This window comes from Oncorhynchus mykiss, chromosome 11 (assembly GCF_013265735.2).
Source record: "Oncorhynchus mykiss isolate Arlee chromosome 11, USDA_OmykA_1.1, whole genome shotgun sequence".
Classification (NCBI taxonomy): Eukaryota; Metazoa; Chordata; class Actinopteri; order Salmoniformes; family Salmonidae; genus Oncorhynchus; species Oncorhynchus mykiss.
The window spans coordinates 80,468,408-80,483,989 of record NC_048575.1 but is presented as its reverse complement, the minus strand read 5'-3'; the positions used below and the strand labels follow the sequence as shown (position 1 = coordinate 80,483,989).

The 15,582-nt window shown below is 40.0% G+C and overlaps 2 protein-coding genes across 5 annotated transcripts; one reads left to right on the top strand and one right to left on the bottom strand.

Annotated features, from left to right (window-relative positions):
- The first annotated feature begins 471 nt into the window (after positions 1-471).
- Positions 472-14,318, top strand: LOC110536470 (interferon-induced GTP-binding protein Mx2-like). Its single transcript, XM_021622241.2, has 13 exons — positions 472-773; positions 1,584-1,780; positions 4,611-4,745; positions 5,428-5,582; positions 5,745-5,883; positions 6,029-6,227; positions 6,321-6,399; positions 7,613-7,735; positions 8,208-8,340; positions 8,603-8,761; positions 12,786-12,862; positions 13,074-13,283; positions 13,681-14,318. Exons 1-13 carry the CDS (start codon positions 769-771, stop codon positions 13,915-13,917), a joined length of 1,848 nt encoding a protein of 615 aa, XP_021477916.2. The 5' UTR covers positions 472-768; the 3' UTR covers positions 13,918-14,318.
- On the bottom strand, positions 9,052-12,778 carry LOC118937418 (location of vulva defective 1-like). 4 transcript variants are annotated; one of them, XM_036936497.1, is made up of 3 exons: positions 11,819-12,778; positions 10,266-11,684; positions 9,052-10,129 (listed from the first exon to the last, which is right to left on the bottom strand). In XM_036936497.1, the coding sequence occupies exons 1-3, from the start codon at positions 12,746-12,748 to the stop codon at positions 9,233-9,235; spliced, it is 3,246 nt and encodes a 1,081-aa protein (XP_036792392.1). In that variant the 5' UTR covers positions 12,749-12,778; the 3' UTR covers positions 9,052-9,232. The 4 variants fall into 4 exon arrangements, with proteins under 4 accessions (XP_036792392.1, XP_036792393.1, XP_036792394.1 ...); XM_036936498.1 differs by having other exon boundaries at positions 10,299-11,684; XM_036936499.1 differs by having other exon boundaries at positions 9,056-10,129; positions 12,488-12,778.
- Positions 14,319-15,582: the final 1,264 nt, after the last annotated feature.

Sequence of the window (15,582 nt, the reverse complement as noted above, 5' to 3'; positions counted from 1 at the left end):
TTGTTTTTTTCTGATTTTTTGTATAATCCTATCCAAGTCTATAAACTGACAATTTTACGAATACAAGTAGCTTTGTACCCTAGGCATTACCATCCTGTGTTAGTGGGCGTGATTGAAATCAAAACCCAACCATTAAATATGCCAAGGAAAGTGGAGACGTCATCGATTCCTTAAATCTCAGATATTCTCGTAAAAAAAAAAAAAATGCTGACTTCATGACCAAAGTTATCCAATTTACAGTTTTTAGTCGATTCTGGGACTCAAACGGACGTTAATGACTTCCACCACTCGCCAGATAGACCGTTTATTTTACCAGGTTTATTTGTTTATTTTTGCTTAATGCCCCTTTAAATTCCTTTTTTTTTTTAAAGTATTTTGTTATTGTAAACTTATTAGAGATCACTTTGGAAGTAGAAAACAGACAGCACACATTTTTTTTAGGGGGGGGGGGCAAACTTCTAAATATTTACCCCTGACACCCAAACTACTTCAATTTGCAAGTTTGACCGTTGGTGTAAGTAGAATGTTCTAGAATGCCACCAATATTATTTTACAACTCCGAGGATATCACCGTCAGCAATCAGGAAAAAGAATGGGTGGTGTGCAAGCACTTTGGAACAATATCACAACTACGCTGAGGTTTATGGGTATTCGGGACAAAATGCATGTGATTGAGCATGTCGTTTTCATAGAAGTGATTTCATCCAAGAGAACATACTCTTATTAACTCTTTTTTTGTTGTTTCCTTGGCAATTCACTTTTTTAAAAATGAGGTGAGATTATTTTAAAACGAATCCAAACCACTTGTTGAATAGTTCTTGTGTACAATATTTTGATATTTTATATGATTTTGTTGATACAAATTCTAAGTTTAGGAACTGGGCATGTACATAAATTACAACAGTAAACAGTCATAATCTAAATGTAAAATATGATTGGATGATATATTGTGTTGAGAGGGAAAGGATAATAAACAAGGTAATGTTAAATAGACAAATCATGAGGATGGATCAGGTGTAACGTTATTGCAGGTTGTGGTAATGACATACTGGCTTCATTTCTAACTTCTTTAGGCACCGTAACAATATACAGAAACACTGTATTGCTCACAAAATTTGAAGATATTCTGAAAACTCTCATTTATTAAAATAATAATAATACTAATTTTAAAAAATTATAATAATAAAATAAAATCTGCATGTGTAACTACATTTTTTTGAATACCTGCATTTGGCAAAAGGATTCAATCTTTAGTCCATGATAATTATTCAGGCATATATTAAGTAAACAGTGTGTAAATCTAAATGTAATGAATAGAACATGTTATGGTTCCTTTGTGCATTGTATGTTTCAATTAGAGGAAAATCTATTTAGCCATACATTGGTCATTTCAAATAATCATTCATCCTTTCAATCAACCAATCAATCAAATGTCTTTATAAAGCCCTTTTTTTACATCAACCGATGTCACAAAGTGCTTATACAGAAACCCAGCTTAACCCCCCCCCCCCCCCCCCCCCCCCCAAACAAGCAAGCAATGCAGATGTAGAAGCACATTTCATTGCTTTAAATGCTTTTTCCAGTGAACCAATAAGTGGACAATTCCAGGACCAGATGGCTGAGCGGGTCAGGCCCTACATTGACTTAATAGACTACCTGAGATCCATTGGGATAGAGAAGGAGCTGCCTCTGCCATCCATTGCTGTGGTGGGAGACCAGAGTTCAGGAAAGAGCTCTGTGCTTGAGGCCCTATCTGGGGTGGCACTGCCCAGAGGGAATGGTAAGATACTCTGTTCTGTGGCGTCTAATGTTATTATGGAACTATTAGGCTATATAGCGATCCAGTTATCGAAACTGTTCCATTACTTGAGTGAATGTTAATTTTTTTGGCGATATTTCTTTGTTTTGTTGTTGGTCTATTTTGACAAAAAAAAGCTTCGTTATAAATTTAAACTAGATTATCCTTGTGACATTGTTACCAACAAGGATATACTATGACATTTAAAATACTTAATTTAATAAAACAACAAACTTAAAAAAAAAAAAAAAAAAGTTTTTAATACTGGTGCATTGACTTACTTCTGCTGTGCATTTATCCCTCCTGGCTGCCCTGACAGTGGTATACTGTTGTCCCCACTTCAAATAGCAATTCCACGCATGTACCTAACAGAGTTTCCACAAGACCTGACACAGATCCAATGGCGGACTGGCCGTCGGGAGCACCGGGACATTTCCCGGTGGCCTGAGGGTAATTTTGGCCTGCGGTGAATAGTCAATTTAACCAGCAATAATATAGCAAGCAGGAATAGACTACCTGAGATCCATTGGGATAGAGAAGGAGCTGCCCCTGCCAGCTGCCCCTTGTCTGTTCCTAGGCCGTCATTGAAAATAAGAATTTGTTCTTAACTGACTTGCCTAGTTAAATAAAGGTAAAATAAAAAAATGAGTTGACGGAGAATCCACGCCTCAGGCGCGACTAGAATCCACGCCTCAGGCGCGACTAGAATCCACGCATCAGGCGCGACTAGAATCCACGCCTCAGGCGCGACTAGAATCCACGCCTCAGGCGCGACTAGAATCCACGCATAAGGCGCGACTAGAATCCACGCCTCAGGCGCGACTAGAATCCACGCATAAGGCGCGACTAGAATCCACGCATAAGGCGCGACTAGAATCCACGCATAAGGCGCGAATCTCGCTGCAGTGTCCCCGCACCAAAAATTACATCAGGTCTCTCCGCAACGCACATAGCCAACCGTCTACGGTCTACCTGCCTCTCTACGGATAACATTTTAGACAAGTCGCACGGCGAAATGGACGGTCAGAAGAGGGAAGGTGGAGCAGAGAGGGAGAGAATATAACAAAAAAGAGAAAGGCCCTTGCCACAGACGCTGCAAAATAAGTGACATGTTCGCCAGTAAGGGACCAGGTCAGTCAAAAACACTAGCTAAACCACTGACACACACACACACTAACACCCAGCATGTCTAACTAAGTAGCCTAGCTAATAATAGTGATACAACGGCCGGTAGACTAAACAGTTTGCACGTCTTACGTCTTCGTGGAGGAATTATATCATAGCAATGAGTGCAACATAGCGATCATAATATGACATTGAAGGCAATATGTTTCAACTAGTAAAAAAAAAGTCAGTCTAGACTATGGACTTGCCAGCATTAGGTCATGACTCATGCCACATAAACTAGGGAAAGTGCACATCCACTGTACAGCGAAACAGGCTACAGTAACCTAACCATAAAACATAATGAACGCAACACAGTAGCCTGTGTGACACAGCACAGGCAATGACAAAGATCATTAACACCATTAGTACCATTATTACAAGTTACTACAATCATATACAGCTCTGGGAGAAATTAAAGAGACCACTCCAAATTAAAAGAGGCCACTCCAAATTAAAAGAGGCCACTCCAAATTAAAAGAGGCCACTCCAAATTAAAAGAGGCCACTCCAAATTTAAGGAGGCCACTCCAAATTAAAGGAGGCCACTCCAAATTAAAAGAGGCCACTCCAAATTAAAAGAGGCCACTCCAAATTAAAAGAGGCCACTCCAAATTAAAAGAGGCCACTCCAAATTAAAAGAGGCCACTCCAAATTAAAAGAGGCCACTCCAAATTAAAAGAGACCACTCCAAATTAAAAGAGGCCACTCCAAATTAAAAGAGGCCACTCCAAATTAAAAGAGACCACTCCAAATTAAGAGACCACTCTTAATGTAGCCTACTGATACACTAATGATAGTGAGTATGATAATATAATATTTTCTTTGCAAAGGTGCAGAAGGAAGCAGCAGCACCAGAGCTTCAGGTGTTCCTGCAGAACGTGGAGATGGTGGTCAGTGCAGAGTCAGACTCAGAGCACAAACCTAAACATGGAGGCTATGATTTTAGATTAATATGTGCTTTATTATGAGATTATCAGTAGGACTATAATCGGGGAGGGACATGCAAATCGATGACTGCACAAGTAATACAAGTTTAAGTTATTTACAATGTTAATCTCATTCTGCAGAGCAACTAGATGTGCAGAGAGAGAGAGAGAGAGAGAGAGACAGACAGAGAGAGAGAGAGACATACACAGAGAGACAGACAGACAGAGAGAGAGATAGAAAATAGAAAGGGACAGCGAAAGCACTGAAAATCCATTTCATTATGTTGCCCGTCCTCAGTCCAAGGATTTGTTTTGTGTGTCTAGCCTTGTACATTTGTATGTGCTATGATTGGTGTATTCCTAGAGAGTTTATGAGGGTGCACCCAAAGCACATACATTACCTTAAAAACTCAAGTGTTCAGATAGGCTACTTGTTGGTAAGTCCCAAATGTTTGTATTTTGTAATGTGGATAACTTTCTTCCCAGATGAACATAGTGGCCAAATTTATAACCAGTTTGGTATCCGTTACATCAACAAATAGGGTTAGCCTACAAAATGAGTGTTCTGGTGGTTTGCGTGAACAGGGTGGCTTGGGATGGAGTCAAATTCCCGGCCTGAATGATTGTTTCAGTCTGCGCCTGCACAGATCAATGCTCACCAGAAAACTTTTAATTTGTATATAGCGTTGGTTGTATTGTAATTTCATGTTAAATTTTCAGGTATCGTCACCAGGTGTCCACTGGAACTCAGACTCTGTTATGTCAGCGGAGTGGCGTGGAAGGCTGTCATCTCATACAGAGACAAACGTATTAATATTGGTGACCCCTCAGAAGTCGCGGGACACGTTAAAGAAGGTTAGACTAAATGTTACTATTTGTATAATCTACTTTTAAAAAAAAACAGCATAAACTCCTGTAGAAACGATGTATTGCATAAAGAAGTGTTAGATTAAATGTTACGATTTGTGTAATCTATTTAAAAAATAACATAAAATCTTGTAGAAACGATGTATTGCATAAAAAAAGTGTTAGATTAAATGTTACGATTTGTGTAATCTATTTAAAAAACAGCATAAACTCCTGTAGAAACGATGTATTGCATATTTACATGCATTTTCTGATCATTTAGCCAGATCTTGAACATATACAATGTGTTTAGTACATGTAAACAACATTTACATTGGTCTGTAGACGCTTTTGTTGGGGGGGTTTTAAAAAAAAAGTCCCAGTTCGATAGTGCCTGCTAGTTTGTCTGGTCAATCCATAACTGAATGTACCGTTGAGGTTCTAGTGTACATACAGTGGGGCAAAAAAGTCATTTAATCAGCCACCAATTGTGCAAGTTCTCCCACTTAAAAAGATGAGGCCTGTAATTTTCATCATAGATACACTTCAACTATGGCAGACAAAATGAGGGAGAAAAAAAATCCAGAAAAATCACATTGTAGGATTTTTAATTAATTAATTTGCAAATTATGGTGGCTGACTAAATACTTTTTTGCCCCACTGTACATATTTCTTCAATTTGATTTAACAGCCCAGAACGAGTTAGCAGGAGAGGGAGTGGGTATATGTGATGAACTGATCAGTTTGAAGATCATGTCCTCTTCAGTGTGTGACCTGACACTGATAGACTTACCTGGGATCGCCAGGGTACCAGTACAAGGACAACCCGAAGACATTGGAGCCCAAGTGAGACTTGATTTTGATAACTTTCGGATTTTAGCCAATCTTTTTTTCGATTCAAGTAGTGTGATAGACATATCAATACATAAAACATCCATAAAAAGTGACATTACCAAAGATTGATAAAACAAAACCACACCAGTCATGTCTTCTGGCTTTTCTCTCTAGATTAAACGTCTCATTCTGAAAATATTATCAAAACAAAAAACCATTAACTTGGTGGTGGTGCCATGCAATGTTGACATAGCAACAACAGAAGCTCTGAAAATGGCCAAAGAAGTGGATCCTGAAGGCACAAGAACTCTGGGTAAAGAAATCATACAAAGTAGACTAAATAATAACAACATACTACAGGGAAGGTTTATTTGCACTGAAATGTCTTCAATGTTGTTGTTGTTGTTGTTGCTCTAAGAGTAATGCTTTCCTTATGTGTGTCTTTTTCTGTCTTACAGCCATTCTGACGAAGCCAGACCTGATTGACAGGGGGACAGAGAAGGACGTGTTGGACATTGTTCGCAATAAAATCATCCCTCTCAATATGGGCTACGTCATTGTGAAATGTCGTGGTCAGAAACAAATTAACGATGGCGTCACCATAAATGACGCCATCGAGGAGGAGAGGGACTTCTTCGAAAATCACGACGAATTCAGGTGAACCGTTTACCTGTTTCTCGACCTCTTGACACTAAAGGTACAATGTATGTTCTTCCACTATATCTTGTCTCTCTCTTTTTCAATGTATAGCTCCCTCCTGGATGAAGAAAGGGTAACCACCAAGTGCCTAGCCGCTAGACTCACCCAAACCCTGGTCAACCACATCCAAGTTAGGCCAACTTCTAATCATCTGTCCCTTATGCATTCTAGTTTGGAATGGAGGTAGTTATTTGCTTAAGGAGCACAGTTAGATAGAACACTTCCACATCCCATCCCCAGGGGGCAGTAGCAACCAGAATAGGTGCTTAACCTCCAGTGACACCCCATCCCGTGAACGGGACCGTTGTCATCATCTGACACTAATTAGCATAACGCAACGGACATAAATCTTCCATCAAAATCTTCCTATTCATGAAAATCACAAGTGAAATATATTGGAACACAGCTTAGTCTTTTGTTAATCACCCTGTCATCTCAGATTTTCAAAATATGCTTTACAGCCAATGCTAGACAAGCATTTGTGTAAGTTTATGATAGCCTAGCATAGCATTATGCCTTGCTAGCAGCAGGCAACCTTGTCACGGAAATCAGAAAAGCAATCAAATTAAATCGTTTACCTTTGATGAACTTCGGATGTTTTCACTCACGAGACTCCCAGGTAGATAGCCAAAGTAAATTTTTTCCCAAAATATTATTTTTTAGGCGAAATATCTCCGTTTGATCTTCACGTTTGGCTGAGAAATCAACCGGAAATTGCGGTCACGACAACGCCAAAAATATTCCAAATTAGCTCCATAATATCGACAGAAACATGGCAAACGTTGTTTATAATCAATCCTCAAGGTGTTTTTCAAATATCTATTCGATAATATATCAACGGGACAATTGGTTTCTCAGTAGAAGCGATTGGAATAATGGCTACCTCTGTATTTTACCCGAGAATTTCTCTGGGAGCATCAGGTGACCACTTGCGCAATGAAGCCACCTACGGGTATTCTTCAACATAAATGCGTAAAACTACGTCACAATGCTGTAGACACCTTGGGGAATACGTAGAAAGCGTAATCTGGTTGATCGGGCATTCACAGCTCAATAGGGACACATCGGAACGCAGGGCTTTCAAAAGATGAGTCACTTCCGGATTGGATTTTTCTCAGGCTTTATACTCACAGACAATATTTTTACAGTTTTGGAAACTTTAGAGTGTTTTCTATCCTAAGCTGTCAATTATATGCATATTCTAGCATCTTGTCCTGACAAAATATCCTGTTTAATTTGGGAACGTTATTTTTCCAAAAATGAAAATACTGCCCCCTAGTACCAACAGGTTTCTTGAATGACAATAATGTTATATATCATATATATATATTTTTGTCTTTCAGAAATCCATGCCACAGATGGCTGATCAGATAAAACAGCAGCTGTGGGTTTATCAGACGGAATTGACTAAGTATGAGGGTGGTCCTCCCGTGGATCCTGTAGGGAAGAGGAAGTACCTTATTGAGGTGAGTAATCACTCAACCTATCAGCTGTCATCATTAATATAAAGTTGTATCGGTATGAATCGGGCGCCGATTCATTTTCAAATAAAATAAAAGCTTGAGTCTGTAAAGTTGGTTTAAAAAAAAAACCACATCACCTGTTATTTACTGTGGTCTGTTTCACCTGTTATTTACTGTGGTCTGTTTCACCTGTTATTTACTGTGGTCTGTTTCACCTGTTATTTACTGTGGTCTGTTTCACCTGTTATTTACTGTGGTCTGTTTCACCTGTTATTTACTGTGGTCTGTTTCACCTGTTATTTACTGTGGTCTGTTTCACCTGTTATTTACTGTGGTCTGTTTCACCTGTTATTTACTGTGGTCTGTTTCACCTGTTATTTACTGTGGTCTGTTTCACCTGTTATTTACTGTGGTCTGTTTCACCTGTTATTTACTGTGGTCTGTTTCACCTGTTATTTACTGTGGTCTGTTTCAGGTGATAAAACAGTTCAATTACAAGATTGATCAGCTGTGCAGAGGGGAGCTGAAGAACGATGAAAATCTATTCATTAACATGCAAAACATATTTGCAAAATGGTTTGAAAAGCTTGGACACTCCAGGGCAGGTTGTAAGTACACCATTTTAAATCGCTAAACAGGTTATCGGTCGGGATATTGCACAGCAATAACTATTTTCACTTTATTTCACAAATATTCATAGTTTGTACTTATACTATAAACATATGCAATGCTGGTAAGTGTGTAAGCATGCACCCCCTCATAAATCAATTCTTATTCGCTATAAGTAATGGAACACAATAGTATTTATTTATCATTATTTAATTTATTTTACCCCCCAAAAATGATTAACTTCCATTTACCTCAATTTAGACCACAAAATGACCCAAGATGTGGTCAATGAATTTGACCAGAAGCACAGAGGACGAGAACTCCCAGGTTTCAATAACTACACTTTATTTGAAAGTGTAGTTCAGAAACTGGTGGGGGAACTGAAAAATCCAGCTATGGACACACTACAGAAAATCAAAGGTACTTTCACTTCATTTTTTACTATACTGATTTTGTTTTTAATACACTAATATTTGGCAAAAAATATTTCATCATGTCATAGCTTGAGGGACAGTGAGTGACCATTAGATACCAATATTTAATCATGTTTAGGGACAGTGAGTGACCATTAGTGAGGGACAGTGAGTGACCATTAGATAGAACACACACACACACGCTATTCTTTGGATGTACATCATTACATTATTTACTTTTGATATATATATATATTTTTTAAACACACAAAACACTTCATTACCTCCACGTGATACTGATCCTCACTCCGTGGTGGGGGGGTTCGGGTGTAGGAGGTGAATGACACAGCCGTCCAGAGACCCCCTGCTAGTCGAAGACAACAAACACTCCCATTCGTGTTTTTCATTTTTCTTTCCATTTGTATGTCTTGTAATTGTAAATGTTTTGGATGCTTTGGAAATACATAATGCCTGAATGTCATGCCAATAAAGCAACATTAAATAGTGCCGTAGTGGTGGAGGTAAGGGAATTGAATAGTGCCTTAGTGATGGAGGTGATGGAGGTAAGGGAATTGAATAGTGCCTTGGTGATGGAGGTAAGGGAATTGAATAGTGCCTTAGTGATGGAGGTAAGGGAATTGAATAGTGCCTTAGTGATGGAGGTAAGGGAATTGAATAGTGCCTTAGTGATGGAGGTAAGGGAATTGAATAGTGCCTTAGTGATGGAGGTAAGGGAATTTAATAGTGCCTTAGTGATGGAGGTAATGGAATTGAATAGTACCGTAGTGGTGGAGGTAAGGGAATTGAATAGTGCCGTAGTGGTGGAGGTAAGGGAATTGAATAGTGCCTTAGTGATGGAGGTAAGGGAATTGAATAGTGCCTTAGTGGTGGAGGTAAGGGAATTGAATAGTGCCTTAGTGGTGGAGGTAAGGGAATTGAATAGTGCCTTAGTGGTGGAGGTAAGGGAATTGAATAGTGCCTTAGTGGTGGAGGTAAGGGAATTGAATAGTGCCTTAGTGGTGGAGGTAAGGGAATTGAATAGTGCCTTAGTGGTGGAGGTAAGGGAATTGAAAAGTACCGTAGTGGTGGAGGTAAGGGAATTGAATAGTGCCTTAGTGATGGAGGTAAGGGAATTGAACAGTGCCTTAGTGATGGAGGTAAGGGAATTGAATAGTACCTTAGTGATGGAGGTAAGGGAATTGAATAGTACCTTAGTGGTGGAGGTAAGGGAATTGAATAGTGCCTTAGTGGTGGAGGTAAGGGAATTGAATAGTGCCTTAGTGGTGGAGGTAAGGGAATTGAATAGTGCCTTAGTGGTGGAGGTAAGGGAATTGAATAGTGCCTTAGTGGTGGAGGTAAGGGAATTGAATAGTGCCTTAGTCTTACAGAGGTAAGGGAATTGAACAGTGCCTTAGTCTTACAGAGGTAAGGGAATTGAACAGTGCCTTAGTGATGGAGGTAAGGGAATTGAATAGTACCTTAGTGATGGAGGTAAGGGAATTGAATAGTACCTTAGTGATGGAGGTAAGGGAATTGAATAGTACCTTAGTGGTGGAGGTAAGGGAATTGAATAGTGCCTTAGTGGTGGAGGTAAGGGAATTGAATAGTGCCTTAGTGATGGAGGTAAGGGAATTGAACAGTGCCTTAGTGATGGAGGTAAGGGAATTGAATAGTGCCTTAGTGATGGAGGTAAGGGAATTGAATAGTGCCTTAGTGATGGAGGTAAGGGAATTGAATAGTGCCTTAGTGATGGAGGTAAGGGAATTGAATAGTGCCTTAGTGATGGAGGTAAGGGAATTGAATAGTGCCTTAGTGATGGAGGTAAGGGAATTGAATAGTGCCTTAGTGATGGAGGTAAGGGAATTGAATAGTGCCTTAGTGATGGAGGTAAGGGAATTGAATAGTGCCTTAGTGATGGAGGTAAGGGAATTGAATAGTGCCTTAGTGGTGGAGGTAAGGGAATTGAATAGTGCCTTAGTGGTGGAGGTAAGGGAATTGAATAGTGCCTTAGTGGTGGAGGTAAGGGAATTGAATAGTGCCTTAGTGGTGGAGGTAAGGGAATTGAATAGTGCCTTAGTGGTGGAGGTAAGGGAATTGAATAGTGCCTTAGTGGTGGAGGTAAGGGAATTGAAAAGTACCGTAGTGGTGGAGGTAAGGGAATTGAATAGTGCCTTAGTGATGGAGGTAAGGGAATTGAATAGTGCCTTAGTGATGGAGGTAAGGGAATTGAATAGTGCCTTAGTGATGGAGGTAAGGGAATTGAATAGTGCCTTAGTGATGGAGGTAAGGGAATTGAATAGTGCCTTAGTGATGGAGGTAAGGGAATTGAATAGTGCCTTAGTGATGGAGGTAAGGGAATTGAATAGTGCCTTAGTGATGGAGGTAAGGGAATTGAATAGTGCCTTAGTGATGGAGGTAAGGGAATTGAATAGTGCCTTAGTGATGGAGGTAAGGGAATTGAATAGTGCCTTAGTGGTGGAGGTAAGGGAATTGAATAGTGCCTTAGTGGTGGAGGTAAGGGAATTGAATAGTGCCTTAGTGGTGGAGGTAAGGGAATTGAATAGTGCCTTAGTGGTGGAGGTAAGGGAATTGAATAGTGCCTTAGTGGTGGAGGTAAGGGAATTGAATAGTGCCTTAGTGGTGGAGGTAAGGGAATTGAAAAGTACCGTAGTGGTGGAGGTAAGGGAATTGAATAGTGCCTTAGTGATGGAGGTAAGGGAATTGAATAGTGCCTTAGTGATGGAGGTAAGGGAATTGAATAGTGCCTTAGTGGTGGAGGTAAGGGAATTGAATAGTGCCTTAGTGGTGGAGGTAAGGGAATTGAATAGTACCGTAGTGGTGGAGGTAAGGGAATTGAATAGTGCCTTAGTGGTGGAGGTAAGGGAATTGAATAGTGCCTTAGTGGTGGAGGTAAGGGAATTGAATAGTGCCTTAGTCTTACAGAGGTAAGGGAATTGAACAGTGCCTTAGTGATGGAGGTAAGGGAATTGAATAGTACCTTAGTGATGGAGGTAAGGGAATTGAATAGTACCTTAGTGATGGAGGTAAGGGAATTGAATAGTACCTTAGTGGTGGAGGTAAGGGAATTGAATAGTGCCTTAGTGGTGGAGGTAAGGGAATTGAACAGTGCCTTAGTGATGGAGGTAAGGGAATTGAATAGTGCCTTAGTGGTGGAGGTAAGGGAATTGAATAGTGCCTTAGTGGTGGAGGTAAGGGAATTGAATAGTGCCTTAGTGGTGGAGGTAAGGGAATTGAATAGTGCCTTAGTGGTGGAGGTAAGGGAATTGAATCGTGTCTTAGTGATGGAGGTAAGGGAATTGAATAGTACCTTAGTGGTGGAGGTAAGGGAATTGAATAGTGCCGTAGTGGTGGAGGTAAGGGAATTGAATAGTACCTTCGTGGTGGAGGTAAGGGAATTGAATAGTACCTTAGTGGTGGAGGTGATGGAGGTAAGGGAATTGAATAGTACCTTAGTGGTGGAGGTAAGGGAATTGAATAGTGCCGTAGTGGTGGAGGTAAGGGAATTAAATAGTGTCTTAGTGGTGGAGGGAAGGGAATTGAATAGTGCCTTAGTGATGGAGGTAAGGGAATTAAATAGTACCTTAGTGATGGAGGTAAGGGAATTGAATAGTGTCTTAGTGGTGGAGGTAAGGGAATTGAATAGTGCCTTAGTGATGGAGGTAAGGGAATTCAATAGTACCTTAGTGGTGGAGGTAAGGGAATTGAATAGTACCTTAGTGGTGGAGGTAAGGGAATTGAATAGTACCTTAGTGATGGAGGTAAGGGAATTGAATAGTGTCTTAGTGATGGAGGTAAGGGAATTGAATAGTGCCTTAGTGGTGGAGGTAAGGGAATTAAATAGTGCCGTAGTGATGGAGGTAAGGGAATTGAATAGTACCTTAGTGATGGAGGTAAGGGAATTGAATAGTACCTTAGTGACGGAGGTAAGGGAATTGAATAGTACCTTAGTGATGGAGGTAAGGGAAAACATCATAAGTCCTTAACGTATGCATTTGTATGCGTTTTTCCAGATCTGGTGCAGAAGCACTTTTTTGTTGTGTCCAAAAACAGCTTTGAGAATTATCCTTGCCTTCAGCGTTTTTCAATGGTAACGTAACAGTACATTAACAACTGTGGTATGATGTCACAATACACACTGCTCATCCGTCTAAATGCTGTTTTTTTGTTTTTAACGTAATTTTATTTTGTGAATAGCGTTTCTACGCCTATTACGTGAAATTTGTTGTTTTTACCTCATTTTTTTAAAATATTGGTTTTTATATATATACTACATCCTTACTCTTTGTTTGATCTCCTAGACCAACATTGATGACATCCAGAAACAGCAGTTAACCACTGTGATGGACAGGATCGAGGAGCAGTTTGAGATGGAGATGCAGATGTACACACAGGATGAAATCTTTGCCCGAACACTGACGCCAGCACAGAAGGAAACCCCAGGGAAAACCGACTGCTCTGGTTATGACACCAGGAGCAAGTACCCTGAACTCCTCAATTCATACTTTGAGGTACAACGCAACGCTAGTTACAACATGGAGATCCAAATGTCAGTAGACGTAGATTAAAGAGCGCAGGAGGAGTTGTGCCAGGCAGCCGTCTCTAGCGCCAGTGATGACAGATTGTATTTTGAATGAAAAGATGAATTGGAGATGGTTAGGACGGCAGCAGTACGAATCCCAGCGTGTTGTTAATCTAAGCCAACCCCTTTAATTCTACCAACCGTAGTGGCTAAAATAGCGGACTCTTAAGTCGCTAATTAACCCCAACTAATTAACCCATAACAACTCGATCGCTAACTAGCTCTGATGTTCACACGCTAGCTTTGACGAAACCAATGTTTACATCTAAATCGTTAGTCCTCTCCCTCGCGCCCTTCCTCTCCTCTCCCGCCTACCTCTCTCTCAGATCGTGGTGCAGCGACTGGCGGACCAGGTGCCCATGCTGATCCGTTACTTCATCCTGAAGGAGTCAGCCAGGATCCTGTCCAGTGAGATGCTGGGCCTGCTGAACAGAGAAGACTTGGACGAGATGCTGAAGGAGGAATCAGAGATTGGCCGGAAACGTGAAGCCTTGAGGGATAAAGTCAAGCGTCTTGGACTGGCCAATAACAAGATCAGTAGCCTCTGGGATCAGAGTGGTTGACATTGTGATGTAACCAACAAGGGCTGAATAACTGTCCCACAATCATTTTACCTGCAATTAATCAACATACAGAATATTTTAAAAGATGGACATTTTAGTGCTGTCAAATTTCAGATTCAGAGCACTGAAAATGATATGCCCATTGTTACAGAACACAGCTATACTCTCAAGAGCTCTGGCCTGTTATACTATCATCACATATCCGCAAAATATTTCATCTCAAAATTGACAAATGAAAGATGTTAAGACTGTTTTTGATATGATTAAAACTGACAAATCGTCGCTGATGTACAGTAAGTAAACCTTGTACCTCCAAAATGTAAACAGCCGTACCATTAATGATCATACAAGCAACAAAACTTCAGAAGCTATTTGAGTACACACTGTGAAAAGGGACTACTTATAATTAATGTAAACATGTTGGGAAAAAATTAGAGTCGCAGGGTTTTCTTTTTCGACAGCAACGAATGGAAACACATGTTGTATCCCGTCCTTTTCTAATTGGTCGAAGGGGCATCAGCATTGAGAATAATGTTATGATGGCATCATGTATACTTGATGCCCTGTAAATAACAACGGTGAAAATGGACACACTTGTCTGGTTCCTCTTTGCAACTGGAATGGTTTAGATGTACTCATTAGTTATATCTGCTGTTTTGAGATATTTGTATATTAAATTGTATTCAGTTGATTATAAAACAGACCTATTCCAGGGTGATTTTAAGGAACAGAGGAGACTCTAGCAGAGCCTAATAATGTTGGGTGAACTGCAATGAAATAGCAATCGATTATTTGGTCCCAAATGAGGACTCAGCCGAGAAGAGATCAACATCCGACGAGCTTCTCCTTCACGTCTCTATGGATTAAAATGACAATTTTTTACAACAAAAGGATTTTATTGGACCAGTATGTTTGTATAAACACTTCAAATAGAACCAATATCCAAATTACTACAATTCAGATGAAAGATGGATTTTGTACATAACCTTTCTAGTCAAAATAAAGAAAAACCCTTGAATGAGTAGTTATTCTAAAACTTTTGATCGGTAGTTTGTATTTCCTGATAAAAATGTTTTTTTTTTTTTATAAAATAAAATAATATTAGCAGATGTTATTGCGAGTGAAGCGAAATGCTTGTGCTTCTAGTTCCGACAGTGCAGCAATATCTAACAGGTAATCGAATAATAGTGAAGACATCAAAACTATGAAATATGCCTCCCTTTGCCTTGATGACAGCTTTGAATACTCTTGTCATTCTCTCAACCAGCTTCATGAGGTTGTCACCTGGAATGCATTTCAATTAACAGGTGAGCCTTCTAAAAAGTGAATTTGTGGAATCTCTTTCCTTCTTAGTGCGTTTGAGCCAATCAGTTGTCTTGTGACAAGGTAGGGGTGGTTTTGTCACGTCTTGACCTTAGTTCCTTTTTATGTCTCTGTTTTAGTTTGGTCAGGGCGTGAGTTGGGGTGGGCATTCTGTTTTGTTCTGTGTTATATTTCTAGGTGTTTGGCCTGGTATGGTTCCCAATCAGAGGCAGCTGTCTATCGTTGTCTCTGATTGAGAACCATACTTAGGCAGCCTGTTTTCCCACTATGGGTTGTTTTCCGTTTCAGTGTTTGCACCATATGGGACTGTTTCGGTTTTCATTTATTCTCTTGTTCTTTTGT

Bases quoted from the DNA above. Each gene is read 5' to 3' on its own strand.
- LOC110536470 (XM_021622241.2), top strand. The intron at 5,884-6,028 runs GTAAAGAAATCA...TCTGTCTTACAG, and splicing joins TGAAGGCACAAGAACTCTGG to CCATTCTGACGAAGCCAGAC. The intron at 12,863-13,073 runs GTAACGTAACAG...TTGATCTCCTAG, and splicing joins GCCTTCAGCGTTTTTCAATG to ACCAACATTGATGACATCCA.
- LOC118937418 (XM_036936497.1), bottom strand. From the start codon at position 12,748: ATGATGTTTTCCCTTACCTCCATCACTAAGGTACTATTCAATTCCCTT. The intron at 11,685-11,818 runs GTACTATTCAAT...TGTAAGACTAAG, and splicing joins CCCTTACCTCCACCACTAAG to GCACTATTCAATTCCCTTAC. The intron at 10,130-10,265 runs GTACTATTCAAT...TGTAAGACTAAG, and splicing joins CCCTTACCTCCATCACTAAG to GCACTATTCAATTCCCTTAC.